This window comes from Neolamprologus multifasciatus, chromosome 2 (genome assembly GCF_963576455.1).
Source record: "Neolamprologus multifasciatus chromosome 2, fNeoMul1.2, whole genome shotgun sequence".
Lineage (NCBI taxonomy): Eukaryota > Metazoa > Chordata > Actinopteri > Cichliformes > Cichlidae > Neolamprologus > Neolamprologus multifasciatus.
This window is the reverse complement of record NC_140440.1, coordinates 2,848,114-2,875,755: the sequence shown is the minus strand read 5'-3', so window position 1 is coordinate 2,875,755 and position 27,642 is coordinate 2,848,114. Positions and strand designations below refer to the sequence as shown.

General features: G+C 44.2%; 1 protein-coding gene and 1 long non-coding RNA gene across 5 annotated transcripts in view; one reads left to right on the top strand and one right to left on the bottom strand.

Annotated features, from left to right (window-relative positions):
* Positions 1 to 27,642, bottom strand: part of LOC146523829 (uncharacterized) — a 290,156-nt gene that overhangs the window by 136,213 nt on the left and 126,301 nt on the right. The window lies entirely within an intron of this gene.
* htr4 (5-hydroxytryptamine receptor 4) overlaps positions 1 to 27,642 on the top strand; it is a 155,361-nt gene that overhangs the window by 19,385 nt on the left and 108,334 nt on the right. For all 4 annotated transcript variants that reach the window (XR_014877625.1, XM_085182992.1, XM_085182984.1 and 1 more), the window contains exon 2: positions 22,236 to 22,314. Coding sequence is in view for 3 of the 4 variants with exons in the window: in XM_085182992.1 (XP_085039118.1) it covers positions 22,259 to 22,314 (56 nt within the window). In the remaining variant the exon portion in view is untranslated. The remainder of the gene's footprint in view (positions 1 to 22,235; positions 22,315 to 27,642) is intronic.

Below are 27,642 nucleotides of genomic sequence, written 5' to 3'. Positions count from 1 at the left end.
ATCATGAAGTCTAATCGTGCCTGAATTATCTGGCAGTTATGCTTCTCGAGAAGCTTGTTAATGAACGATCAGGATGAGATGCACAGAGATGATCAGATATGATGATTAAAATCAAGGATGGTTTCTTCCTGCAGTGAATTTTCCATCTAATGGTCAAAGTGTTTTTGTTATCAGAAGCACGCAGCGGAGGAGGCTGGCTTCAATATGTTTGAATTTATTATCCTCCTGCAGGCAGATATTACAGTTTTTTATGAGTGCTTAAGCACATTTTTTGTAACTATTGGCTATTTTTGCAAAACTCTACACACAAATAAGAAAACCTGTCACCCAATTATCAAAACATTGTAGTTCTCTTGCAAAAGCGAACACAGCTAGATTAACTCTTCACACCTTCGTAAAAATGGTGTTTTCGTATCAAACAGTACACACTCATCAAAACCAAGACAAAGTCAGAACACAAAATAGGAATTTCCCAAAAAAAAGGAAAAAAAAGACAATCAGCCTACATCATGTCGTCTTTCTGGGTCCGGCCACAAAATTTCATCCACATCGCATGCAATATCCTCCAGTCCAAGGCACCGGGGAAAATCTGCAGTAAGAAGCAGGCAGGAAGTGTGTGTGTCTGTATGTCTCACTGTCAGAGTGTGGATGCATGAGATCTGTTATGTGTGAAGTTGTGCAGTCTTGCACAGTCAATTATTGTCCTTCAGGTTTCTGCCCCCATAGTGCTGCAACTGGTCACTGCGATGAGTTTGCACTGTGGGAAAGTGCTTTTGTCATAATTTCTTAACTGTAGGTAATCGATAAATGGAGCTCCAGTTCAGTAACAAAGAGGCAAATCCCAACATTTCATCCAAACTAAAGTTGTGGACGTGCTGAACATAAGAGTCTCTGACATTTACCTGAGCAGGTTGGACTCTTAGTTATGCAAACTTTGCTCTGCTCTGGAGGCATAAAAAATCTCACTGGTGCAGTTATGTCTCAGTGGGTGGAACAAAAGAAATGAATCTGAAGTTTGGAAAGGTCAGAATCACCCTGTTTATCGAAGGCTCTGAAGCTGATCCCAGTATTTGTCCTCTGTGGTGGGAGCTCAGAGCTGGTCGGTATCCTCGCTCTGCGTTGCTGCTTGTGCGTTTGATGACCCGTTGAGCGATGCCTCGTTACTGCCACGCTGAAACGAGTCAGCCTGTGGGCTGATGAGTTGATGTAATGACTTCTATTTTCAGCTGAGACCCCACTGAGGCAGCTCTGTTTTGAAGGCCGGTTCTTCCTACACACATTTGAATTTGTTCCATTTGTGGCACAAAAAGCTGTTGTGCTGTTTCAAATGGGGACGGTTAAATTTATTCATGCTCTGCACTGTGTGTCGACACAAGCTGCGGCGCCTAATTGACGGCTTCCTGTGACCTGCAATATAACTGCAAACATCAAAGCCCCGCTTTATGATGTTAACAGTAGTTGTGTTTATTTATGATGTGGGTTTAATGATCTCTGTCTTTAAGTTAGTAATAAATCAGAGGTCCATACACACAAACAGGCTATTTCAGCCACGCTGCAGCTCTATGGTGCTTTTTACTTATTCATCATTAGGATTAATAATCGTAGGGACCCCTGTGCTGCCGTTTAAGACACGTCTTGGTTTTATGGGTCATTCACTGTTTAGCGTGTGCTTGCAGCTCTAACAAATCTAAAAATAATTCCTGCAAACCATAAAATCACATCACACATGAACTTTGGGCAGTTTGAGGAGCAGGTCGGGGTGCTGCTGCTGTTTCACATGTTGCTCACAAAAGGAGTATTCTCTGTTGTGTGTGTTAGGGTTAGATGGTTAGGGTTAGATGTGTTACCTGTGCTTGACACACATGGAGTAATTGGACATGATGCAGACTGTAGGTAGCTGGGAGGGTAAAGTCCATCTGATGTCTGATGGCACTGAGCTGAAGATTTCTAGTAATAGTGTTCTAGTAATAAACCATTTGGTGACTTCATAGCACAGTGGAGTCCCAGCACTCCCTGGAGGCTAGACCCTGGTGGTCGAGGTGGAGATAAAGCAGGCGGAGACTTGGATGAGGCTGTCTGAGTGACTAGTGATGGCAGAGCACAGAGAGTTTTTGTCCTGTGAAAAATAAAATCCACCCTTACTGCTTCCATCAGGAGGACACCCGGGTGCTGCTAATCAGGTGAACATGATTAACTCAGGAGTGTGAGCACCTCTGTACAAGCAGAGTTTTAGCAGTGTGCAGGTCTGCAGTATTCAGCTGTGATTCACGCCAGGCTTGGACTGTTCAGGCAGCAGGTTAAAGGTTAAAGTTATAGATAAAGGATAGATGGATGGATGGATGGACTGACCAACAGATGGACAGATGAATGGACGGACGATAGATGGAAGGATAAATGACTGGATGGATGGATAATGATGATAAGATGGATGGACGGATGGACAGATTAAAGGATCAATGGACCGATGGATGGATCAATGGATGGCTGATTGATGGATATTTTTGAATTTTTAAATGTTAAATTTATTTTAAAAATGTTGTGTTTGTGGCTGAGTACCTGTCTGCTCATTTTCACCACAGTTCTCACAGTTTTTGAAACATGAATTACAGATGATTAAAGTATCCCTGAAGAACTCTGGAGAAAAAAATAGCAATCTAATGTAATGGTTTTCATGAAGTGGTTCTTCATCATTTTAAGAGCTGATTATGACTTCTGTAAGGACTCTCTCATTTATCTTTCCTGGCTGTGAGACCAGGGCTTGGCCTCAGTTGATGATCAACTTGTCACAATAAAATGACCAGTTGTGACTTTGCAGCTCAGTAAGAAATCGTCCCGATCCTTTTTCGTTTTTTCCAAATGAAAACTTTCCTGGTAAAAGCCCTTTGTATGAAGTCTTTTATGTTTTTATTGTCAAAGGTTTCCAGCTGTCAGCACAATCAAGAATCTAATGTGTCAGATAGCAAATACATAGTTGCTTTGAAGATAGATGGTTTATAATACTCTGACACATGTGGACTCTGAGATCAACTGTAAGGTGTCCCTGTGCCAGGAATCACTTGCTTAAGACGAGCAGGATTATGACACTGCCAGAAAGAGGTGGAAGTACGAGAATTCAAAGAGACAAAAGAGCAAACAGGCCACAAACAACTCAAAGAGAGCTTTAAATAAACCTACACATGCAGACTAATGTGACACGGAAGTGTTGGTGCAGCAGCTTGGATGGTGTGCTGTGTGGGGATGTTTGTAGAGAGAGTGTCTTTCATAATCACTTTATTGCCACCGTCCAATGAGGCTGTTTGTCTTGTAAATTTGATCATTGTGAATCTTTCTGAAGCTGAATCACTACAGAGTGCCATGGACACCTTTATGAATTTGAGGTTAAATAGTAATTTAGTCATGGGGCATAGTTTTAACAACGTGTACCACTAAAGAGCCTCGAGTCAGTGTTTTGTCAAAGCACAAAATAGCAACAGTTCACTATATAAATAAAACTGAATTCAATTTAAAGCAAAGGTGTCGATTTACTGGTCAATCCATGTTCCTACCCTCACCTGTGGTCACAAACTGGGTGGTGACCAAAACAATGAGGTCATCTGTATAAGCGGCAGAAGTGAGCTTCCTTTGAAGGGTGGCTGGGCTCTCCATTAGAGGCTCAGGAGCTCAGTCACTCGCTAGGAAGTCAGACTTAGAACCGTTCCCTCAGAGGAGCAGGCTGCGGTGGTTCAGACACCTCCGTGAAACCTGCAAAGTGATTTGTTTTGGGAATGTCTAACCTGAAAGGAGCCTGGGGACAGAACCAGGACTTGCTGGTGAGATTATATCTCTCGACTGGCCTGGGAATGATTCGGTGTCCACAAGAATGACCTGGAAGAGGCTAGGATGAGAGAAGTCTGGGGTCTTCAGCTTAGACTGCTGCCCCTGTATAGCATCATCAGATAAAAGAGGGATAAACTCATTGGATGGATGGACGGACGGATGGTTGGATGAGTTGATGGATGATGGACGGAGAGACGGATGAATGGATGGATGGATGGGACTAAACTGAATTATTGGACCACACTCTGGTTTTGGAGAGACTGGTCTATTCCTCCTTCCTTTATTGTAGTGGAGTTCCAGGTCCATGCCACTGATACTGTCAGGGTGATGTCAAAGTTTCCAAAACTTTTTTCTCTCAGTGATCCACCACACTGACGGTGAGGGAAAAAACAAAGAGCAGCCACTCATTGGCAAAGCTGAAACTTTAAAACAGTGATGAAGAGTGTTAGAGCTGGGCTACATTATATTAAAGGCCCAGTATGTCACTATAATTGCTCAGTCACTCAGCAGTTATCGCAGCGATCCACGGCTGTGATGTGAGTCTCCTTTGTGCAAAAATGCACAGCAGGAGTTTCCTGTGCTTTCTGCTGCAGCAGGCATCCAGGTAACTGTGTCATTAATGAGCTGTATGTCTGTGACCTACATGCTTGGAGTTTCTATCAATGCTGCTTAACAGAAGCTGCCATTAAGTGGAATTCATCCCTGCCGTTCCCCCCTCGTCTGTCTGTGAGTTCACTTTCAGTTTAATGTCACTTTGAACGGCCGGCTTTGAGGACGTGCATGTTGGACTCTCAGTTCACCAACAAATCCTTGGAAGCACAGTTCATCTTCCTTCGGTGTTCCCTCAGAGAACAGAGCGCGTTTCCTCTGCATAGTGAAATCAGACAGTGTGATTATTCTGATGACCAGCTGATGATGTAGAGGATGGCCACACTGCTTTTAGTACACTATAAAATCTCTTATGGTACAAATCTTTGTAATGTTAATCCTGACCCAGTCAAATATACTTAATTAGACCTCAGATGTAGATGCTGCTGATATCAGGTGTTTGTTAGGGATGCGGTGACTTTGATTTGTAGAATACTTTATCCAACGACATGGTTTTACAGACATGTTTAGCAATAATAGGGAAGATTTGTTTGCTGTGTGGACTCGCCAAGCTTAATATTCATAACAGCAAGCGAGTTTGTAAAAATAGCAAAAGTTATTTATTACTGGACATGAAAAAAAAAATACACAGGCAGATAAAACAGGCCATCTCAAATATTCCTGAAAGCTGGAGTTTTATCTAGTTCAAGCTGTTATAAAGTGAAGGGTTTGGGAGCCTGGCTTTGACTTTGCCCACTGCTAAATGAGATGAACCAGGCTTGTTGGTAATGACTTGCTTAAGTGTTTAGGGTGCTATAAAAAGGCGGCCTGAAGGTGTTAAATAATTGACGAGACAAGAGGGTGCTTTGTTCTCAGCTGAAGGATCATAAAGTCTGGTGTCCTTGTGGGTGGGTCGTCCTGTAATGTGGTGACTGGAAGTCTTAGTTTGTCTTTGTGAACAACATACTTACAGAAATCATCACTGAAGCAGATTGTTATTTTTTTGTTTGAATAAAAGACAAACCCGAGTGGAGTAAATATGCAAGTTATCTTCAGCTTTCTGTGACCTTTTTTATTCATGTGCAAATCAGACTTTATTACTTCTCATCTTTGTGTTGTTAGAACAGCGCGAGCAGTGCATTATAATTAATATTTTTTTCTTTTGCCACATAACAGCATATATCTTTATTAAAGAATTACAGTCAAATTAAATAAATAAATAAATTCTAAAGGTTTTTTATCTTATGGCATTCGTCTGTGTTTGGCCATACATACAAATTTTTGCTGCCATGATGCCAGGTCTCTTAATCTCAATGAGATTTTTCCTGGATAGATAAGGACTAGTAAAAAAAAAAAAAAAAAAAAAAAAAAGATCAGCGAGAGTTCAGTGCCGTTTGAGGCATCCCTAAAATGAGTGTGTGAACTTCATTATTCCAAACATTCATATCTGAAGGCTTCTGTAAACTGCAGATCAGGAGGGCGAATAGCAGATATTTCCCACTGATTAGCCATTTTTATGGTGCTGCTGTTGTTATTAGAGCAGTTACAGCAACTCGAGCTGCCAGGAAGTCACACGTTTCTGGACAGAATACTGTTCTTGCTTCTATTTATAGAGTAGTATTTCATCAGTAGCTCCCCCTACAGGCCTGCCAACCCCATCAGCACCGTGATTAAGTTTATGTGTTTGCGTTCGGTGAATGAGGCAGCATAAGGTTACACGAGCGTAATAAGGACAAAACTGTTTGTCTCTGTCAGTGTTTCCATTTGAAGCCAAGGAGCCTGACGAGGTAATGACTTGTTGACTTATTATATAATCAAGATATTCAGGAGTGCTCTATTGAATTATCATCAGACCTCTTTCCTTCTTCGTTTGCCGTTAAAATGAGGACGAACTCTGTTTCTCAGCCATCGTGGCACTCCTGCCTTCAGCCCGACGTTTAGATCTGTGTGTGCACTCTGGAAAGCCCAGCAGGGTTTTTATGGCTTCTGCTGTTCAAATCTCCACTGAGTCACCATGAAGCACAGTGCTGAGAAAGTTCCCGATGACAGACAGACGGACAGATAGACAGACCCATCCGTCAGTATGAAAGGTCACTTTGTGATGACTACTCAGAGCTCAGGGACCAGTCTTGATTGCCTGTGTTATTGAGCGTTCTGACATTCAGTTCAAGCCAATATCTGAACAAAATCCCAGCGATAGTTATTCCTCAGTTTGTCTGCTGTTCAGCTCAGAGTGTGTTTTTCTTCTTTCTGTGTTTTTTTAAGTAACATCTCAGCAACCTGCAGGTATTTATTATCTTGATGAATCTTTTGATCGTCTTTGTAAAACGAAGCACTTTAAAATTGTTCAAGCAGCCGTCCAAAGTTATTGTTTATAGGGACGTTTCATTTTGAAAGGCTGCAACTAGTGAAGATGATCTCTGGCTTTTGTTTTCATTATGTCTGGTGCACAATGATTAAAATTACCAATCAGTTCTCTATAGCGTGTTTCAGGGCTACAGTGAATGTTTGAATTAAAAGCATGAATATACAAATGTGTTTATACCCATCCTTCCATTTCCTGCTCTTATCTGGGTCCGAGTCACATGGACAGGAGTCTGAGCAGAGACCTCCCCCCAGACCTCCCCCTCACAGCCACTTCTTCCAACTCTTTGGGGCACCCGTTAGGCATAATGAGTCCAACATGCCCAGGGTCTGCCCCAAGCCCGTTTCCACTTCGATACTTCCCAAACACCTCACCTAGAAGAGACTCGGGAGACTCCCTCAGCTGTCTCCTTTGGATGTGAAGGAGTAGCAGCTGAAGTCTGAGCTCCTCACCTCGTCTTTAAGGCACAAATCCATCAACACCTGAACAAGATTTGAGATGCCTGAATTCTCCAGCTGCTGGATCCCAACCCAGAGTGGGCACTCCACCTTTTCCGAGCTGTGGGCCATGGCTTTAAATGGACTGGCTTTTCTATTCTACTTGAGCACTCAGTGCTTTATACCGCACACACATTCAGGCACTTTTTGCTTCATGGAAGCACTTTCTATCTAACATTCGGCACAGCGTGAGCTGGACTTTATCACCTGACGAAGCCAACAGGACCACATCATCTGCAAAAAGCAGGGGTGAGATCCTGACACCACCAAACTTGACAACCTCCACCAATTTATTTACATTTTCAAGGAACCCAGCTTTTAGTTTCCAGAAATAGAACCTATTAGTAGAGCTTTGTTCTCATCATCTCAATACAGTGCAGAAATTTTGGCTTATTGTCACTAGGGATTGGTATCGTTTAGGTTTTATCCGATACCAGTACCAAACCGGTACTTTTGAAACGGTGCCAGTGCTTAAACAGTGCTCGAACCGGCGCTAAAAGAATGAAGAACACAAAATTGGTCCAAAAACCTCTCATGTTCAGCTGTTTTTTTTGTAAAAAGATAACAGTGTTAGCCTTTTCTGCAGCTATAGGGGATACATGGCATCACTCTTGGCTGGAAGCAGTGCTTAAACAATGGAAAAAACAAACTTTGTCCAAAAACCTCTCATGTTTAGCTGTTTTCCACTTTTACTTTGGTCATTTTAGCCTTTTTGGCCAGGGTGAAGGGAGTATCTGCCATCAAGCAAGAAGACAGCTGCATGTAACTACGATGGTGTTTGCTAGTTCACCTTACATGCATTAATTTAATAACGTGATTAGCCTACTCAACGTAAATTACACACGAACAACATTAAGCTACTCACCCAGAGAAGAAATGGCTGCTGCTGCCATCATCATCCGTCATCGTTTCTGCTACACTGGCAGGGCTAGGGGCCAGGACTCTACTCTTCAGGTTTTTGGGGGATGTTGTTAAGTTCGGGTCAGATAACAGGCAATCCACGCGCAGTAGATGTGCACGGTGTGAGGTCTCGCAGCAAGCTATCAAATACGGCGCATTTCTCGGCTTTTAACAAAATGTTATACGTCGCCAGGTGTTTCATTAGATTCGAGGAGTTACCTCCTTTGCACAGTATCACCTTAAAGCACTTGTTACAGGCTGCTGAGTTTGCATCTTTTGCTGTGAAGTACAGCCAGACTTTTGACCGCTTTGCCTTGGGCATTTTTAATCTGTAAAGAACGTACCTACCTGGGCCCGCCTACTACGCTCGCAAAGGTAAAATGATTGGCTGGAATCCAAAGTGTATGACATCTCAGGGGGAAAAAAGCACCGAAATAAAGCACCGTAATGTGCGCTGCTTTTGGTCTGGTTACTACCGTTTATGTCAGAACTGCTGCCATAATGGCACCGGATACCGGTACCCATCCTAATTGTCACACAGATTGTCTCAGCTCATAGATTTAATCATCACCAAGTATCAGATCCAAACTGGCTGCTTTTAAATCTGCAAAGTCATTAATTTGCTTGGAGAGCTGTGTGTGTGCGTGCAGGGCTTTTTTCATGTGCATCAGAGATGATTTAGAATAAACTCTGAAACTGTGCGAAACTCTGTGTGGTTGTTTGAAGCCAGTCAGTGAAGTTTTAATTTGTAGGAGGCAAGGAGGAGAAAGACACCTTCAATTAGCCTATCCTTATCTTTCTATGCTCTCTTCCTTTAAAAGTTCAGAGGCCTTGAACTGAGACCATGCTGACATTTAACAGGACAAATTCCCATGAAATGCCACCCTGTTCAGCTGGTATTAGAAGTCAATAAGACGAAGAGATGCAGACTCAAATAACTCAGAGCAAGGTCCAACAAGCCCCTTTCAGCTCGCTGTCCTTTTGCTCTGTTCTTCCTTTCTCCCTCCTTTCACCCCTGATATTCATCACCTGTGTTTTATGCCTGATACGTCCTCTTCTTTCACCTCTGTTTCCCTTTTCCTTTGCCTCTTTCTCAGTCTTTAAAACTCTCATCATAACTCACCAATTTAAATTTCTCGATCAATCGCATAACAAATGTGAAAATCACACGCAAACCAAAAAACTGCAAAAACACATGGTAGATCTCATCTATGTGTAGAAGCCATATTGAGAATGCATAGAAGCCTAATAGAAGCCCAATAGAACGCACAAACTGGAGGAGAAGCATCCATCTTTCACTGAGAAAGAAGAGCCCAGAGAAAGCCATCAGACTCAAATTAGCATTTAAATCAAATTGGAAAATTCATCAAGAGGTAGAGTCGTGTGTCCTGGCTACACGAGCACAGCAGAGCAGCATCCTAAGCGGAACGCCGCTCTGCCACTGTGAAGTATTACCCCAGCCGGATACCCACACGGCTGGCAGCTGGATTGCCCCTCAACAAAAGGCAGACAAATTTAATTACCGCTGTCAAATAAAAGCAAACGGAGTCATCTGTGGGCCTGCACTTGGAATGAAACCCAGGAGCACCCGGTCCAGATGTCTACTGGGTAATTTCTGCTCTTTAAAACACAGCGAAGGGGAAAGTTATGGGTTGGTTGGAGGCCCCTGAGCACACTGAGGCAGGCAGATAATTGAAGCGAAAGGAAAAGGGATGGGGTATTTTCAGTTGGATGGCAATGTGAAGATAGAAACTGACCCCCCTGTGAGGAGACAGAGCAGAGTAAAAGTATCACATCATCGTGTCCCAAACTAGAAACACCCATTAACCTCCTAAACCTCACCTCATCGCTGCCCTCTGCACTTATTAAAATGAGCTGCACAGCAGATCAAATGTATTCATCTCGTTAACAAAAAACGTCACCGAGTCAGAATTCCCCATATTACGCAGTCTGAAACCAAACAAGCAACCGTCTGTCCATCCATCCATCCAGCCGGCCATCCGGCCATTCATCTGTCCATCCGTTTTTTCCACCCATCCTTATCAGTTCACAGTCAGAGCTGCCACAGGGTGAGAGGTACACCTGTACAGGTCAAAGAACGAGCCAGACGCTGGCCTTAAACCCAAGACCTTTTTGTCGCCCATCTATTGCTTGTATCTGTACTAATATATTTTCTGTATTTTGCTCTGTTGAGATAAAATCATGCTCTGTGCGGTGCTTCATCAAAAAAACTTTCTCTGAATCCAGACTTAATCTCAACCATGAGTCACAGCAAACTCTCTGACATGAAACTGCAGCTCTTTAAGCACTAAATCTGTTTGTTTATATGGCCTCACTCCAGAAGCAGAACTTTATTATTTATTACATTACCGCTAACATAATCCAGGTTGTATTTTCAGTCAAGCAGCAACCTCCGGGACTGAGAAATTAAGCCAACAGAAATTCCAAAAACTGTGGTTACAGGCTGGCTCCAAAAGCCAGGCAGCCCTCAGACTCGCATGTTAAAATCCCCGATACACAGCATTAAAACCGTGTTTACACCCCGCTACACACAAACAAGCAGCTTGGTCTCTATGAATAGTTGGGGCTTGCTGTGGCTCAGGAGGTACAGCAGGACATCTGCTAACGCTGAAGGCTGGTGGGTCCATCCCTGTGCTTTCCTCAGAGTGTATATGATTACTAGAAACAGTCCGTTTAGCTCAGCCTCAGTGACAACTGCACAGGAGCTCAGTGTGTGACAGGTAGGAGCATTTGTAATGCAATCATTTGACCAATAACAATTTGTCCCATCTACAAAGTCTGAGCTCCAGTTTTGGTGCCCAGTGAAATTTGAGAATTTCATTTGGATGATTAAGTGTCTGAGTGTCTGTGGTTACTTCTGGCTCTCAGTGGCAGTAAAACGCTCACGCTGAGGCTTCAAGGTGAGTTAAAAAACCAATAGTTGATAGTGGCTATGAACATTTCCAAAAGCAGCCTTAGAAACATTTATTGTTCCCTAAACTGAATGTTTTTCCTTATTTGGAACAGTTGGCAGATGAGACGACTGGCTAGAAAACTTTCTCTTGCCCGGTCTGGCAGGATGATGAAGGGTTCATTTTGGATGTGCAGTTGTTGCCAGAGGTCCCGGTTCAGTCTGTCGGGCTCCGATGGGGCCCGGTTCAGGTCACAGTGTGCCCTGCGCTGTGGCTCTCTGTGAAGGACAGGCAGCAGATGGTGTGGTTGACAGACCCACAGCGCGAGCAAAGCCATGCATCTGGCTTTTATTGATTCTCATTTTCATTGTTTTTCACTCCAGGCTACCAAGAACTGACTGAGTATTGACACCGTGAGCTCTCATTACAGAAACCGGCTCACCCTCTCACACCCGCTGGGATATTTCACAAGTACGCGTCATGTGTTTCCATGTGGGCATGTTGGTTAATCAATCCAAAGTCTGACATTAAAGATTTCTCCTTTAACAAACCTGCAGCCATACTAAACATATTTCTCTTTATTGCATTACTTTATAATGTACTTTGTTATGTACCTCACAGTACCAGGCTGTAACAGTTTAAATACATAACAATATGAATATGTTTAACGGCGATCGTGGCTCAAGAGTTGGGCGTTCGCCTTGTAATCGGAAGGTTGCCGGTTCAATCCCCGGCTTGGACAGTCTCGGTTGTTGTGTCCTTGGGCAAGACAATTCATCTGTTGCCTACTGGTGGTGGTCAGAGGGCCCGGTGGCACCAGTGTCCGGCAGCCTCGCCTCTGTCAGTGCGCCCCAGGGTGGCTGTGGCTACAATGTAGCTTGCCATCACCAGTCTGGATGTGTGAAGCGCTTTGGGGTCCTTAGTAAAGCGCTATACAAATACAGGCCATTTACCATTTAAAAGTATTATTACTGAACATTTAAATAAACTTGATGAGCGCTACATGTTTTATATCCACATAAAAAATAATTATAGTCAAAATTATGTCAAGTGTATTAAAATGGTTTTAAACAGGCCAAAGCTGCAGTTTGCACTCTTTTGTTACTGCAAACTTTTAAAAATTACATTTAAGAAGGACAAATAAAATAAAGTGAATGTATTCTAAATATCAGATTATTGCCTTAAAAGGAAATCCTGCTCAGAGTGCTTGGCCAAGGTTTCTCTGTCAGACGGCTTCCTGTTGTTATTATTCTACTCTAAGGACAGAAGAGTAAATGGAGTATTTACTGTGGCAGTGGGGGTGATTTTATGGAGTCTGAATTCTTTCCAACACCAGGACATAAAATACTGCAGTTTCCACAAAGCCCCTCTCATCTCACAGATATCCATGACAGGTCCTTTGGCACGGGTGCCATGATGCAGCGGGTTTAGGGTAATATTGAGACTGTGTCAAAGACCTTCAGCATCGTTTAGAAGAGACATTTTTATTGGTTGTTTCAGTTCAAGCTCATATTTCCAACAAGCTAGACAGGAAAACCTAATAATCAGCCTTCCACTAAATCAAAAGGAATATGTAGTAAGTTTAAAGTGTGTCACTTCTGAGCAGTTTGTTATTCATAGATGACTGGTGATGCATGCCCCCATCCTGAGCTGTGAATAATGACAGTGTTAATGTCATCTTATCGCCTCAGAGCCAAATACTGAAAAATGCACGAGAGCGGGAAAGAAAATTGGCAAAGGAAGTATTTCTGTGGCGTTAAATGTCATTTGACTCTGCAGGTCGACGCCCATCGCGCATGAAAAGCAAAGCTGTGGCAAGTGTCGGTCACGCTGCATGATTCACAAATATTAGAAGTGCAAGGCGTCCCATTGGTGCGACGAGACGTAAACGAATACGCTCAGACCGGCGCGCTGCTGATGATAAAAACCTGATGACACTGCCAAGAGGATGGATGAGGATGATGATGGTGGCAGGTGGATGCTGGAATGGATGGAGAGTTAAAGAAAAGCTCCCAGTTTGGATTCAGAGACAGACACCAACTTTCCTTTGTCATAAAGTGTATTATAGTTAGGGCTGGATCAGGTCCTCAGTTGCGCTGCTCTAGTCTCCGGCTGCATGGTGGCCTCCCATGATCCATTGAGAGTTTCTTTTTCTGTAGCTTGTGTTTTGTCCTCGACTTGCTCTGCTTTTCCTTTCTCTTCCTGTTCCCGAGCCCTTCCTGTCCTGTCCTTTATCTGATTCTGTAAAGCACCTTCAGATGACTGCTGATCTATAAATATAATACAACTATAACTAATTCAGTCAGTTAATCTTTGATTTGAGGACAGCGAGCAAGTCAACGAATAAACACGGATGGAAACTAACCGTGGATGTGAGGGAATGACAGCATTACTGAGAAACAGAACCTGCTGCAATAATCTTCATTATCTTGTCTCAATGTTGGAAGGCAGACTCAGAACTGGGAGGAAAAAAATGAATTAATTATCTGGCTTTGATAATGGGATCTTTGTTGCTGTTCATATCCCTCCTACTCCCACACCCCTCCATTACTGCGAACAAATAGGCATAAATGCCAAAACATGATATTTCGAAGGTGAAATTGTGGGTGCAAAAAGCACCAAATCAGCTGAATCCTCAGCTGGAGGCTGTAATATTCTGCACATTATTACCTGAAACATACATTACATACACCATTTTTATGAAACGACCCAACAAACCAAATCTGATAAGAGTGTCGATGAAAAATGAATAATGCACCATCAAGCAGCAGAAGAACACGCTGTGTTATTCTCTTGAACAAAAACATTTTATTGATTCAAGATTCAAGCTCTTTATCGTCAGTACAACAATATGCTGTACACAGTATACAGCGTAATGAAATGCCGTTTCACCCCAAGCCCCCCATGGTGCATTTATAAGAATTTAAAAAAATATATCTCCAAGATATAAAACTAGACACTACAAGTAAATAATAACTCGCTAAATTTGGGTAAAATTAAGAGATAAAAAGGTACTGCTATTAACGATATCACAATAAACAAAGACAGAGACAATATGAAGTGGTCATTTGCAATTACATTTAAGTGAGATGACTGTACAATAGGTATTGAATACCAGAAACTGATAATTGTATTTAAGATTAGTCTTCTCATTGGTGTTGGGACTGGATATCACAGGTTCTGCACCACCTTTAGTTTTCCCCTGCAGTTCCTCGTGAGCGTAAGCAGCAGCGTCCCCGTCTGTGGCGCTGTCAGTGAGAGCTGCTGCTGTTCTCAGTTGGAGATAAGTCTCTCTGGAAAGACATTCGGGCCCTCCTCACCTTTTCACTTCCTTCATTTCCTGTAAATCAGATCATATCAGAGATTATCAGGATTCAGTGCAAATCCAGAAATAAAACTTCTAAAGTGTGTGTGTGTGTGTGTGTGTGTGTGGGGGGGGGGGGGGGGGGTATTAACGTCTTTGTGGGGACCAAAAATTGGAAGCTTACTATACTTGTGGGGACCGACAGCCTTCGTGGGGACCGGGATTTTGGTCCCCACGAAGGCTGTTTGAAGGCATTTTTGAGACTCAAAATGTGGTTTTAGTGTCAGGGTTACAATTAGGTTATGGTTACGTTTAGGGTAAGGGTTAGGGCTAGGCATTCATTTTTGATGGTTAGTGATAGGGTATGCGACATCTCATTATGTCAATGAGATGTCCCCACAAGGATATAAATACACACACACACACACACACACACAGTATTGTTACCCGAGAAAAGCTGGGAGCTGATTGGCTGCTGGTGTGAGTCGGTCAGTTAGCAGGTGAAAGTCGGCTCTCTTCCTGTTTCTGCACGGTAACTGTTTTCCTGGCTTTGTCTGTGAAGGTTCTCAGGTTCTTTGAAACCATGGCAACAGACAGCATCCTCAAGCCTGAAGGTACGCTAAGGCAAGTGGTTTCAATCTGCAGGTGAACCTCAGGTGTGCGTAGACCATATCCTAAAACTTCCAAATAATACCAAACAATGAATACACCATTATATGTCGTAAAAAGCTGCCAGAGATCAGATTGTTCTGTCACCTGATGTGAGGGGGCGTGGTTAGGGTCACAAACGTTGCAGGTAAGTTGTTTGGCGCCATTTGTTCCCTTCGATGAGACCACGAAGCCCCCCGAACACATGCAGGGTGTCCCCATGTGGCCTCGCATTAACTCCACGGAGCCAGCTGACAGGCTGTGTGCTTCACATGTTAAATACAGCGGCTTCACTGTCTGCAGTTTATTGTGTGGATGGCTGACATGTACATCGCTCCTTTTATCGTGTGTAATATAACAACATCACGAAGCGCTGGTGTTTGTATCACCCGATAAAATCAGATTTCTGACTGTAAATGTCACAAATGGCTCTCTGAGGTAGTAATTGTTTATGTCACTGGGCCTCAATATTCAGTAAAAGCTCCAGAATACAAATATTGGATTGAATGAAATGATGTTAAGCAGCTTAACTGGATTTTTGACCTGGAGTCCAAATACTGAGAGAGGACTGTGGTCTGAGGTCGTCTCTGTGATTCTCTGACGTTTTCATCATGATTTATTGTTTTGATTTGTTACATTATTATCTTTGTCTTCATGCCGGAGTGCACATCCATTCAGTCTTTAAGCATAATGAAGACTGGAGCTGAACATGGTAGATGGTAGAACAGGAAGTGGATCAATACTTGTCACAGTAATGCAGTACTGGCTCTAAAGTTTAATACAAAAGAATTGTTCTGACTTTGGTTTTGTTCGGCAGCCTTGTTAGTTTATGGGGACATTTTGGTTGTGTTGAGCAGGGAAACCTTACATGTTCATTAAAGTTAAAAAGTCCTGAATGAAGCTGTAGAAGAAGAAGAGGCGAGCTCATGTACAAGAGATGAGCGTTCCCCAGAGGGTGTATGGGCTCATCTTCAACCTCGGTAATTCAGGTCAGTTTAGATTAGAGCCCCTGGTCCTCGGCATCGAAAGGATCTGGCTGAGGTGGTTCAGACCTGGGGTTCACCCGAGCTTGTATCTCTCTTCAGAAAAGCTGGAAGAGGTATCTGTAGAGCTCTTCTTAAACTACTCTACTCTGATGGAGGGATGGAGCTGGTGTTTTCGTTCAGAGAGTTTGGAACGACCAAGTGGAAAGAATAAAAATACACTGACTGTCTCCTTCTCCCCGCTTCCTCCACCTCTTCTCAGGGCACACTGGGGTGATCCAAGCCAGCCTAGATCTCATCAGAGATCATACATGGAGATTCATGTACACTCATACCTGCTCACCCCTCTCACTGAGGCCACCTTTAAAGTGAAAGTCCAGGAGAACCCATCCAGACCTAATGAAACCTCCTGTACTGACTAAGGTCAGTCTGGGTAACTTTTGTTCAGACCATCAAAGTCTCCACTTTGCCTGGCTGTGGTTTCAGAGTTAGGGCCCGGCTATGGGCGTTCCCTTCACCCAGTCCTGGGTGGTGTTCTTGATCCTGGCTCCTCATTGTTCCCGCCATCGTGGGTCTCTTGAATCAAAACAGCACCTGGACAAGTAAACCTGTCAGCACAGCCAGGTGACGATCCATGCAGTAGCTTTAAGTAATATACATGCAGAAACATGGTTTTCATCCTAAGCATGGGCCTGCCTCGTAAATGAAAAATGCATGCGGTATGGATGTTACTCCACCCTGCTGGTTATTGCACTGTTCATGGCCTCCTGCAGGCTGCTGAGTATCTCCCGCACACAGGAGCGTGCTGTTCGTCACCCCCCACCTGCACTGGCTGAACTTTGGCTGAACTTCACTTACCCTCCACCCTCGCGACGCTCCGTCACTCAGTCTGGACTTTTCTGGAGTTTTCCGTGTCTTGGCTGTTTGTGCACATTTATGTTTTCTGGCCTCTCCACACTAGTTTCTTCTTCTCTCACATTTTTCTTTTTCTCATGTTCAAAGCCTTATGCTCAGAAAGCTTTGCATGTGCGCTCAGAAAGCTCTGTCCTAACCCAGTTTCAAGCATTTGTTTAATGATGTGTTAAAGAAACGCCAGTGATTTAAATGCCGGTTTATGGCCGTGACAGAACAGGAGAGCCAGCTGCAGATGAGCATCCTGCTGTTGCATCACACAGGAAATAAAATCACGCCAATTGCACAAACACTTGTGGGTTATATGGAAAACCAGCTTTACTGACACTGAAGCCCTAGGCAGTGATCCATGCTCGGCAACACTCAAGCAAAGCTAAATAGGACACAGGGGCCCAGGAAGGGTCACAGGCTGTGCTGCCGTTTGGAAAGTGCACATCATGTGACACACGGCATCGCTAATATTCAGCATTTTGCGCTGTGGCACGAAATATGTTAAAAGGGTTGACTTACTTAATCTTTTTATGCATTTATGTTCATGCTGACTCATTTTTATTATTAGAGTTATAATAGAGTTATTGCTGTTTACTGTTTTACAAAAAGCATATTATTTTTATTAAGATGCCAGATTCCAGATATGTTAAAGGTTGCATGTTGGCGTCCAGTGTGCCGGCTTGTGTTAGGCTATAAAAACATGGAAAAAGTTTAACTTTAAAGTGGTTTTTGACAGAGTTTTGTTTTTATGACAGGTGCTCTGATCCTGTGAAAATGTGAGAAACATTTGCACGGCTGTCATCAGAAGCATCACATAGAGTTGGATGTCTCGAGACCACTTTTACGTGGTCTTGGTCTTGTCTTGGTCTCAACGGACTTTGGTCTTGGTCTTCTCTTGGTCTCGCTGTCTCAGATCCACGTAGTGGTCAGGAGATTTGGAGTCAACAGTATCCATGACACACAACGTAACGTCCGATAATGTGTCATGTGCAAAAGCATCAGCTCTAAGAGCCGTGCTTAGAGAGTGCTTAGTAGTGAATCAGAAGAGTCGACTCCCATTGAGCGAGAGCCGGCTCCTCACTTAATTTCCTTTCGCTGCTCAGCTCTCACATAGTGGCTCAACTATGCTCCAATCCCTCCATATTGTGGCCAATCACATGCGAGGATATAGGATAATATCATTATGTGAAAAACAGAGAGGGTGTGCGAGTGCATCGCAAAAACACACAAATATGCCTGACACCCGTACATGAAGCAGCATCCGGCTGCAGTTTAAAGACTTTTTTTGACTCGGTCTCATCTCGACTTTTTCTTGGTCTTGACTCGGTCTGTCTTGGTCTTGGTCTTGGTCTTGGTCTTGGTCTTGGTTTAGGCGGTCTTGACTACAAGTCTAGCATCACGTCAGGTACCGGCTCAGCTGGGTTCTGTGTGTGTGAGGCTTCTCTCTGAGTTCTTTAGCTTCCTCCCACAGTCCAATCACGTGCAGGTGAGGGTAACTGAGGGATGTAGGTGTGGAAGCACATTTGTGGAGTTGGGTGATAAGCTCAAACTCACCGAGACCTCCTGTGGCGGTGGTAGTGAGACGACGCCTGCACGATGTGTCGGTTATGTTAGATAACGTGATGACTCTAGAGTGCAGAGCTGTGGTGAACAAAGATCCATGTGAAAGTGTGTGTGAGGTAAATGTGCTTTGATAGACGTCACCTCGCCCAGCCACAGGCGTGCACGTCCTGCCCTCAGGCCGCTGCATGTGGGCAGAGCTGTGTTAAAGTCACCCCATGACGGGAGTATCCCATCGAAACAATGGCGGCGCTGTGTGAACGTAAGAGGCAGCCCGCGCCTGAATGTGGAAGACTTCATGAGGTACAGTCTGCCAGCTCTTGCTCTGCATGCAGGAATTCCTGCCAGACTCATCGTAACTCAGTCCAAACATCCAAACGTCTCTCTGCATTCACTGGCTTGTTGGCTCGACTCAGGGTCGTCATTTTAAACGCTGATGTGCACTACTGATCCTCCGTGCCGAGACTCTTGTTCACGTCGCTGTGAATAAATCTCTTAGCAGCATGTTTCTGTCCACTTGTGATGTCCCTCCCACCGCTTTAGCAGCTGGCAGCAGGAACGCTGGAGGCTTTCCTGGCTGGCCTGCCTCAGCGTGTTGTCAGGGCCGACTTCGATGCCTCAAAAGGAAGCCTTGCATGTCCCAGCCCTGCAGCCTGAGCTCACCTGAGCTGCTGTCATCTCATTTCCTTCTTGCTTCCCTGGACTCCCTGTCAGCATCTTCCACCGTCTTAGCTCTGCTTGTATTTCTACTCTCTGAGCTCCGTGTGACTGGAAGAGAGCTGACAGACTCCAGTAAACCCTCTTAGCAACCTTGCCCATTAGCTCTGTCATTCGTTCAGCTCACCTCACCTCCCCGACTGAGGCTATTATAGAACAGAGTCGGCAGCCCGTGGCGACCTGGAGACGGTGCCAAGGCGTTTTTGACTCACGGCGAATCAGTGATGATATAATAATGATTAGAGACGAGATGATAAAGTCCTGAAGAGGAATGTTCTTGGTCAGTATGTTTTTGTTGTGAAGGTGACGTGTGCTCCAGTTTATGTGAGCGCATGGAAACCCGGTTCATGACAGAATAATTAAGAGCAGCTCCAGCTGAGGCTACATGGACTGAGCTGGGTTCACTCAGTCAGTGTTAACCTGTCTGCAGATGAGTTATGGATTAGCTGGACTGTACAAATGTGTATTGTGATGGATTGTGCACATTACGCATGCATTGAGCAGTTTGTCCACATGTGCAGGTGGCATGGTTGCATTCAGCACGTTAGCGATGCTGCAGAGCTAATAAAGAGCTCTGCATCTATATTTAGTACATTACGCTTCCTGAATAAATCTCAGACTCTATATGATGAATTACCTTCTCTCTGACTGAAGATAGATTAAATATGCCTTCCTTTTATTTATGCTCATCTCATCCCAGTGTGCCGATATTTAGAGGTTAAGCCTAAAACCAAAGCAGGTTGTAAGTTTCTGTGTATCCAGGCTTTTCTCTTCACATGTGGATGGAATATGTGAACAACACGTCCTCCGTACTAACACTTGCATACAACCACAGATCAGCCACAACAATAAAAACCCCTCTAACCACCAGAGCAGCTTTTATTCTCTCTACGGGGTCCCAGTAGGAGTGGCTCTGGGTCAACACTTGTCCGTTCCTCACAAACAGATCGGTGGACTCTGCTGTGACAGGACTGTGAATTATTTAAAATCTCATAAAAGCATTTTTTTCTCATTCGTGATGCACAGACATTGGCTAATCATATATCACAGAGCACTTTTAAAATCTGTAATCCTCCTTGTTCCTGCAACATTCAGTATTTTGTGCAGATTAGAAGGTTTTTCAGTCACCATCACACAAACACGCTAGGATCTTTTCTGCTGCTCAGGCGCCTTTCTCACGGCTGCCGTGTCATACAGATGGGTCACAGATTAGAGAGAACACCCTGAACCTTTGACCTCCCCCTGGAGGTCAACCTGGGGCCCTGCTTTGCTGCGAGTGGCATTTCATTGGCACGGTTTGGGCCTGCGTGTCCTCGAACGGAGAGGGTCACTGCTCTTCAGTACAGCTGTTGTTTATGCTGTAATAAATGAGCCGTCTGGGAGTCTCCCCTCCACAGAGCAGGAGGGGAAAGGTTTGGTGAATCATGTGACAGTATGATTATTAACAGAGCTCACATCAGTCTGTATCAACTGTTTCTGGACAGAATAACTGCAGCAGATCGTTGTGGCTGTGCATGTGGTTGCACATGATCGTGGCATAATGTAATATAAACGCTGGTGCAGGGAGATTGTGTGCAGCAGATTTACAGACACAGTCTGGTTCTTTTGTTTCCTTGTGACATAAAAATAAGTGGTTGTGCAGACATTTTTCTGCCATGCTGTGCAACGCTTTGAGCTGAGCGCGTCTTTCAGCATATGGGATGTAGATTAGGTGAGGATTTTGTTCTTTCTGCTGCGTTTGTGCAGATATAAACGTCCACGCGGCAAAGCGCCCGTGACAGCTGCCTGCTCGGCTGAACGGGGGTAAATCTGCAGGGCGTGACCCTCCTCTGCCTCTTTCTCTGCCAGGCTGACCTTCACTGCCCCACCCCCGTTCATCCCACCTGCAGCCTTGGGCTGCCTTCCAATACTGTTTCTGTTTAATTTTGCATGAATAGAAACGAGTTTTGCTTTGATGGAATTTTATTTTGGGAACATTTTTAACTGATGCTGCACTTTTAACGTCGGCGATCTTGATCTTACCTGACTGAACATCCGGGTTTCCTGATACTCCAAAACACAAAGCAAGTTTTCTTAAATGTGAGAAAGTCGTTTTTTTAAAAGTAAAAACGACTTTCTTCTCGATGTTGGAAAAACACAATCAGCTGACAGCGTCGCATTTTCCACTGGAGAAATGAAAGGCTCATGTCTTCCTCCTCTCACCCCAACCAGTCGCAGCAGATGGCCCCGCCCCTCCCTGAGCCTGGTTCTGCTGGAGGTTTCTTCCTGTTAAAAGTTTTAAGAGATTTTCCTTCCCACTGTCGCCAAAGTGCTTGCTCATAGAAGGTCATGTGTTTGTTGGGTTCTTCTCTGTATGTATTATTGTAGGGTCTACCTTACAATATAAAGCACCTTGAGGCGACTGTCATTGTGATTTGGCGCTGTATAAATGAAACTGAATTGAATTGCACAGCAGATCTGCTTTCTGAAATTTGATGCCCTGACTCCGTGGATGACCTCGAGACCTTTGCTCTGTGGTCTTCTTTTAGATTTTTATCTGTGGAGACTTAAAGGCCAGCCTGAGTGGCTTTAATCTCAACCACTCAGTGAGTGTCCTGGACTCTGCTCTGTTCTTATCCTTGGTGCTGAAATGTAATAAATGTTACTGTGGTACCTGAGTCTCCTGAATGCTTAAATCGACAGTCGATTTCATAAAACATTGGATGTTATATGCTCAGTCTTTGACCTCCAGCTGCTGGTCAGTCAGATGTTTAGTAATCACCTTTCCTTACAGACTCAGACTTACAGTCAGTTTGAAATCCTCTGAATTCAAACTCGTTCGACCCAAATCCAAAGCTGCACGTGCAGCGGCAAGTCGTTCATCAGCACACGGCAAATGTCAACCAAAATTGTTGCATTTGCATAATCCTGATGTGGTTTAACTCACCTATGTTAATGTAATCTGCTGAGACCAGGACTGGTGTGATAGTTGTAATTAAAAGTTCCCTCTTTAATAATGTAAATCATTATGTTCATGTTTTAACAGTGGTCTTCTGTCTGCAGGGACTCTCAGCATTTATGGTCACATGAATGTCAGCGCTGCAGGCCAGATGCCAGCGATGGCGGAGCTCGGCGGTGAGAGGTGAGAGTTAATCAACTTTTACGGAGAATAATCACACCATGTGTGATTACACACTTCCTGACAATGGTCACGCTGATTAATACACAACACAAAATCCACCTTTTAGCTGTTAGCTCAGTCAGACTCAGTGATGAGAGCTTTGACTGTTCGTAGATGCTGACGCTGCATGGATGCATCAGAGACGTGACATGACGCTTCTTTTTTATAGTATGAATCAAAACGTTTTCTTCATTTTTGTCAGGCAGCTTGCCAAATGTGAGTTTGGATGTGTCATCTTACTCCTGTACAGGAAACTGGCTCTGCAGCCTTCCAGGTTCATACAACACAGAACTAAACGGCATCACTGACAACAGATATGAAACAGCAAGAAAAGAGGGTGCAGAGGCCAGTTACAAAGTGGCTTGCAGATTTGCATATATGCAGACGTGCAGGCAGGCTGTGTTGTGTGGATGTGTATCAGCTGAGCTGCAGTGGTGAGCTTCACTCTGCGACCTGAATGAATTCACTAATGTTCACATGAAACACTGTGAAACATAACCGACTGCCCAAACGCTTCATAATTAATCTCATTCCAACAGACGCTTCAGTCCTGTAAGTCACGCTGAGTGTGAAGTGCTCATGGTTTCACCCACACGCTGGTGTCCATTATGTAAAAGCAATATTCAAATGTATTTTGACAGCTCTGGTTTCCTCTTCAGGGACATCCTCATCTTCAGATATTTGGTTTAGCTGAGGAAACATCAGCTAGCCGGGGGTTCTCGCTGCCTCTGTAGTTGAGTTTGCCTCCGGCTTGTGGGTTTGATTAAAACACTGATCCTGCTGAAAGTGCTGGCTGGTCTGTTTTTGCTGTGCTGGGATGCAAATAAAGTCATTTTTCTGTTCTTGGTTAACAACTTTTAGCCTGGAGGATGAGAGACGGATGAAACTTTGTTCAGAAATCATCAGTGGGAAGGCTTCCTTTTCTTTGCCTCACAGATCCACAGACACAATTCTCAGAGAAGCCAGAGACAGGGAGCGTCAGTCTGGAGCTGGAGCACAGAACCAAGTGAAAGCTGAGGTTTTTACATCTCTACATTAAATATTTCCTCTTTGCTGTGGGCGTTTCTGTGAGAAAACATCGTTGATGGTGTGATTATTCAGTGTGATCTCCACTCTGTGTGAGGCAGCACTCTGTCATCCCTCAGCACCTCTAACTGCACTAAGCTTCTGCTTCTTGCTCCATATTAGTCATAAGGTTTCTAATAATGAGGTCAGTGCATGGATGGTTATCCCACTCAGCTTATCTCACTTTATTAACCTCTTAAGCCCCAACGCCCCCTGATACGGGGGCAAAAAGCAGGAGATCAGGTAGGCTTGGGGCTTAAGAGGTTAATCACACAAGCTCCACCCACCCCAAAGGTCAGCTGATCAGAAGAAGGTTAAAGAGACCCGCTGATCGCGCCTCGTGTTGTTTTCACTTTCAGATATTTCCTGCGTGTCAACAGTGAATCTGAAACTGAAACTACGAATGCTGAACCCAAAGAAGAACTGTGACACAAACAGCATGAAATATAAAATGTGGATCCAACATTAACGTTTCCTTTCAGCTTCATGGAAAAAGAGAGTTCATTACTAAACCAGGCACACACAGGATTTCATTCCTTCAGGACGTTTGAGTCAGAATTAAAATGATGTACGTGAAGCGGGAGGTCGCGGTACAGTAGTTACTCAGGCTCAGCTATGAGGTAGTACTACATGACCTAGTTGTGTGCTGTGCTGTTATGGATGGGGTCCGTGTCATGTGATGACTGCCTCCAGCAGCGTATGGAGAGGCCCACGCTGCACTTGACATACATGAGATCATAGCGTGTGCCCGTATACATTAAATGTGGTCACACGAGTGGCACATATCAGTCAGAGGTGGTAGGCAGGTGACTTACCTTCAAATATGAGGAAAGATGAAACGAGTGCACTCAGAATAAAAATGAACAGAGTACCTGTGGCTCTTTGACTTCCTGTCTCCAACTTATAGAATGATGGGAGCTCTAAGGCTTAAGGTGGAATCAGGTTTGTGGTCTGATCTCCTCTCCAGCCTTGGCTTTGAGTCTTTATCCATCATCCTAGAGATGCATGCTCAGTTGCAGATGCAGGAAACATGCGAGAAAATCTTTCTGTGCACAGTTTCCTGTTGGAGCTGCTGCTGTGGGGCAGACATCTGTCTCTGCACGGCACTCAGTTTGTGTCTCACAGTAGTTTTTATCATACAGATGCCAAACTCACCAGTCTCAGGTCGGTTATTGTTTACACCTTCTGAGTGGGAGAAAGTGTTCAGTGTACATGTGAGTGTAGTAGGAGTATAAGAAGTACTTTGGCGATCAGACTCAGATGATGAGGTTATCAGAGAGTGGAGATGGAAGTAGGAGGTGAGGACTGAAGTCCTGGAGTGTAGACGCTGTGGGTGGAGCACACATTGCTGATGTAGAGCTGGAGGATGAAGGGACTAACACCTGAACGGTGTAGTAATAGATTACAGTAAATGATCGAGCAGGGTGCAGAGGAGAATTACCTCGGAGAGGATGGGAAGAGGAAGAGGAACCAGGAATGTGAAAAACTTCATACAGATAAACATCATCATCATCATCATCCATCATCTTCCTCAGCATCAGCAGCAGCTTCACTCTTATACATCTGGTCATATGTTGTGTGCTATAACACATGTTGTGTGTTTGGAGCTTTTCAGGTGGTTTTGATTGGAGGACATGGGTTAAGACTGCAAAGTGTATGAGATGACCCAGTTTCACACATTTGTAGTGTAATAATGTTGTGTATGTTTGTGCAGGTGGTCTCGCAAAGTTATACAAAACTGCAGAGAGCAGCGCTTTCTTCATGGTACGGTTTAAAATTCAGAACTAGCATGCTAAAGCTAACACAACAAGCACATGAGAATCCCTCTGGACAGAGAGGAGACACAGCAGGACTGTCCTGGCTTAAAGAAGAGTGTGCGTGTGTGTAAAGGTCCAGCACACAAAAATGAGCATTCCTCACAATCACACTTCCACTGGTGACAATTTATAACACACATTCATTTAAGCTACAAGCACTGAAGTCATATGGATGTTCAGTGATTGGTTGATATTTGGTTAGAACAATACCTGAGTACCCTGGACAGTCACTGAGGAGGCGTCCTGGTCAGATGCTGAGCAACAACGACTTTCTCCTTATGTTGAGGAGGAGGAGCAGGTGTACTCCTCCTCCTCCTCACCCTCTCTCTGAGTGCAGACACCTTCAGAGAAATTCATTTCTGCTGCTCGTGGCCATCGGTGAGGGTGTGACTGTAGACAGTAAATCACTAGCTCAGTTCTGTCGTCCCCACAGCGAGCTGCAGACTCGTGTTTCCCCGGAACAGGAAGCACTTACACTCCTCTTCATCCCGGCTGGTGTCTCTGCCATTTTCTGGCTTGAGTCTTGGAGATTCTCAGTCTCGTTCCCGCCACTTCACTCAAACTGCCCTTCAACATTAATAATTATTCATAAATGTTATTCATCATCTTTTCATTGCTTATGAATGTGTACTGTATGTGAGTGGTTGTTATAGTGGGGCCTTTTCACAGTGACAGCCTGAGCTGTGTGATTTGGGATCATATTTGTGCTGCCGGTTGTTACTGCAGAGAGTCGTGCACGCTGAGCTGAGGCTGATCATGTGACCCAGCTGTTACTGTTTGGTTTTAAACACTGACACACACAGGCAGCAGTGTGTGTGTGTGTAATACAGCTGTTGTAACAGCTGGATATGGACTCAGCCTCAGTGCCAGCAGCTCCACCCTCAAACTGGAGCTGCGTGTTTTTCTCCACTCGTTCATTTGTTCACTTAAATTTAAATTTACGTTCCACGTGTCAGGGCGTGACACTGCGCCGGAGCTCTTTGCCGTTAGACTTTGTAAAGTAGCTCAGTGTAGGTCAGTGCTGAGCGTGCAATGATCCGAAACAATGATAATAATATTGATAATAAACTGTGTTTCAGTTTTTACACACACTAACGAAGTGTACAGAATCTGTTTTGTTCTTTATATTTCTTGCACAGTAGTCAGGTGGAGTACACACAATTTTATTGTGCATGTACAATGACAATAAAGGGCAATTCAATTCAATTTTATTCTATTCTATGCTATGCTATGCTATGCTGTTCTATGTTATGCTGTGCTATAATCCGTGAATGCAGACACGTCCAAGAAGGTTAAATATTTAACTTTATTGATATTTATTGATTTATACTGAGGTGTGAGAGGCTTCAAGGAGTTCATCGAATGTCGATGCTTAGGACTGAGTTCTAGAAATGGACACCAAAGTTTCTCAGCTTCTGCTGTGGGTTCACAGTTATGAAGCTTATCTGAGGTTTATTTGTATAATTCAGTCAAGCTGTGTGCATTTCATGTTGTAAGTCACAGACGGCCGGGCCATAACTCAGACTGTGATAAGAAAAGATAAAGTGTTCATGGAGTCCACAAAGATGTGTGTCAGAGCTCTCCTCAGCTTACATCCTGCAGTGCAGTCACTACTTTCAGCAGCAGGAGTCATCCCGGAGAGTCATACTCTGATATCAGTGAGCTTCTCTTCCCTCTCGTCGAATGAGCTACTGCCTCTTCCCGCATCACCTCAGGTGTCCTGTGACAGATCCTGTTTTCTGCATGACTGCTTCCAACAGGAGCCTCAAGCTCTAGAAGGCCCAACCCGAAGCCTCAGGTCGCCTCCGCCCGGTCCGTCCGTACAGCACATTTGTCAGCGCACTTCGCTCCTTCCTTTAGTTCAAATGTTTCAGAGGCAAAAGATAAAGAGCACAAAGTCATTGTTCTCTAAATCCCACACCGCCGTCTTCTCCTTTTCCTGTTAAGAAGATATTTTTCTAGTTGTGGGTTCCTCTAAGGACAGACGAGAGATAAATTGCAGTCAACAGTATTTATTCTTGCACACCAGGAAAAATTAAACACAAAGCCGTGCGTCCTGCTGCTGCCTGGCTGGCACAACTTTAACAAACACTATCAGGGCGAGCAGACGTGCCACACTCTTCTTCTGCTACAAATTCCAGCACAGCGCTGCAGATAAAGAGCGCAGGAGAGAAATGAGCTAACACGAAACCGAGGAACTGCTCGCGCTGTGACGCAGCTGAGCTCCAGCCGAGCCCACCGAGTACGTTTTTATCAGGAACACCAGGAATTCTTGTCGTAGTATGAAAAGTAAAAGCTCGTGCCTGACAATGCAGGGACTTTGAGATGCAGAAAATCTCTGACAGTGTCAAAAGACTGTAAACTAAAGCAGTGGCATTAGTATTTCAGGAATAATGATCCGATCAGA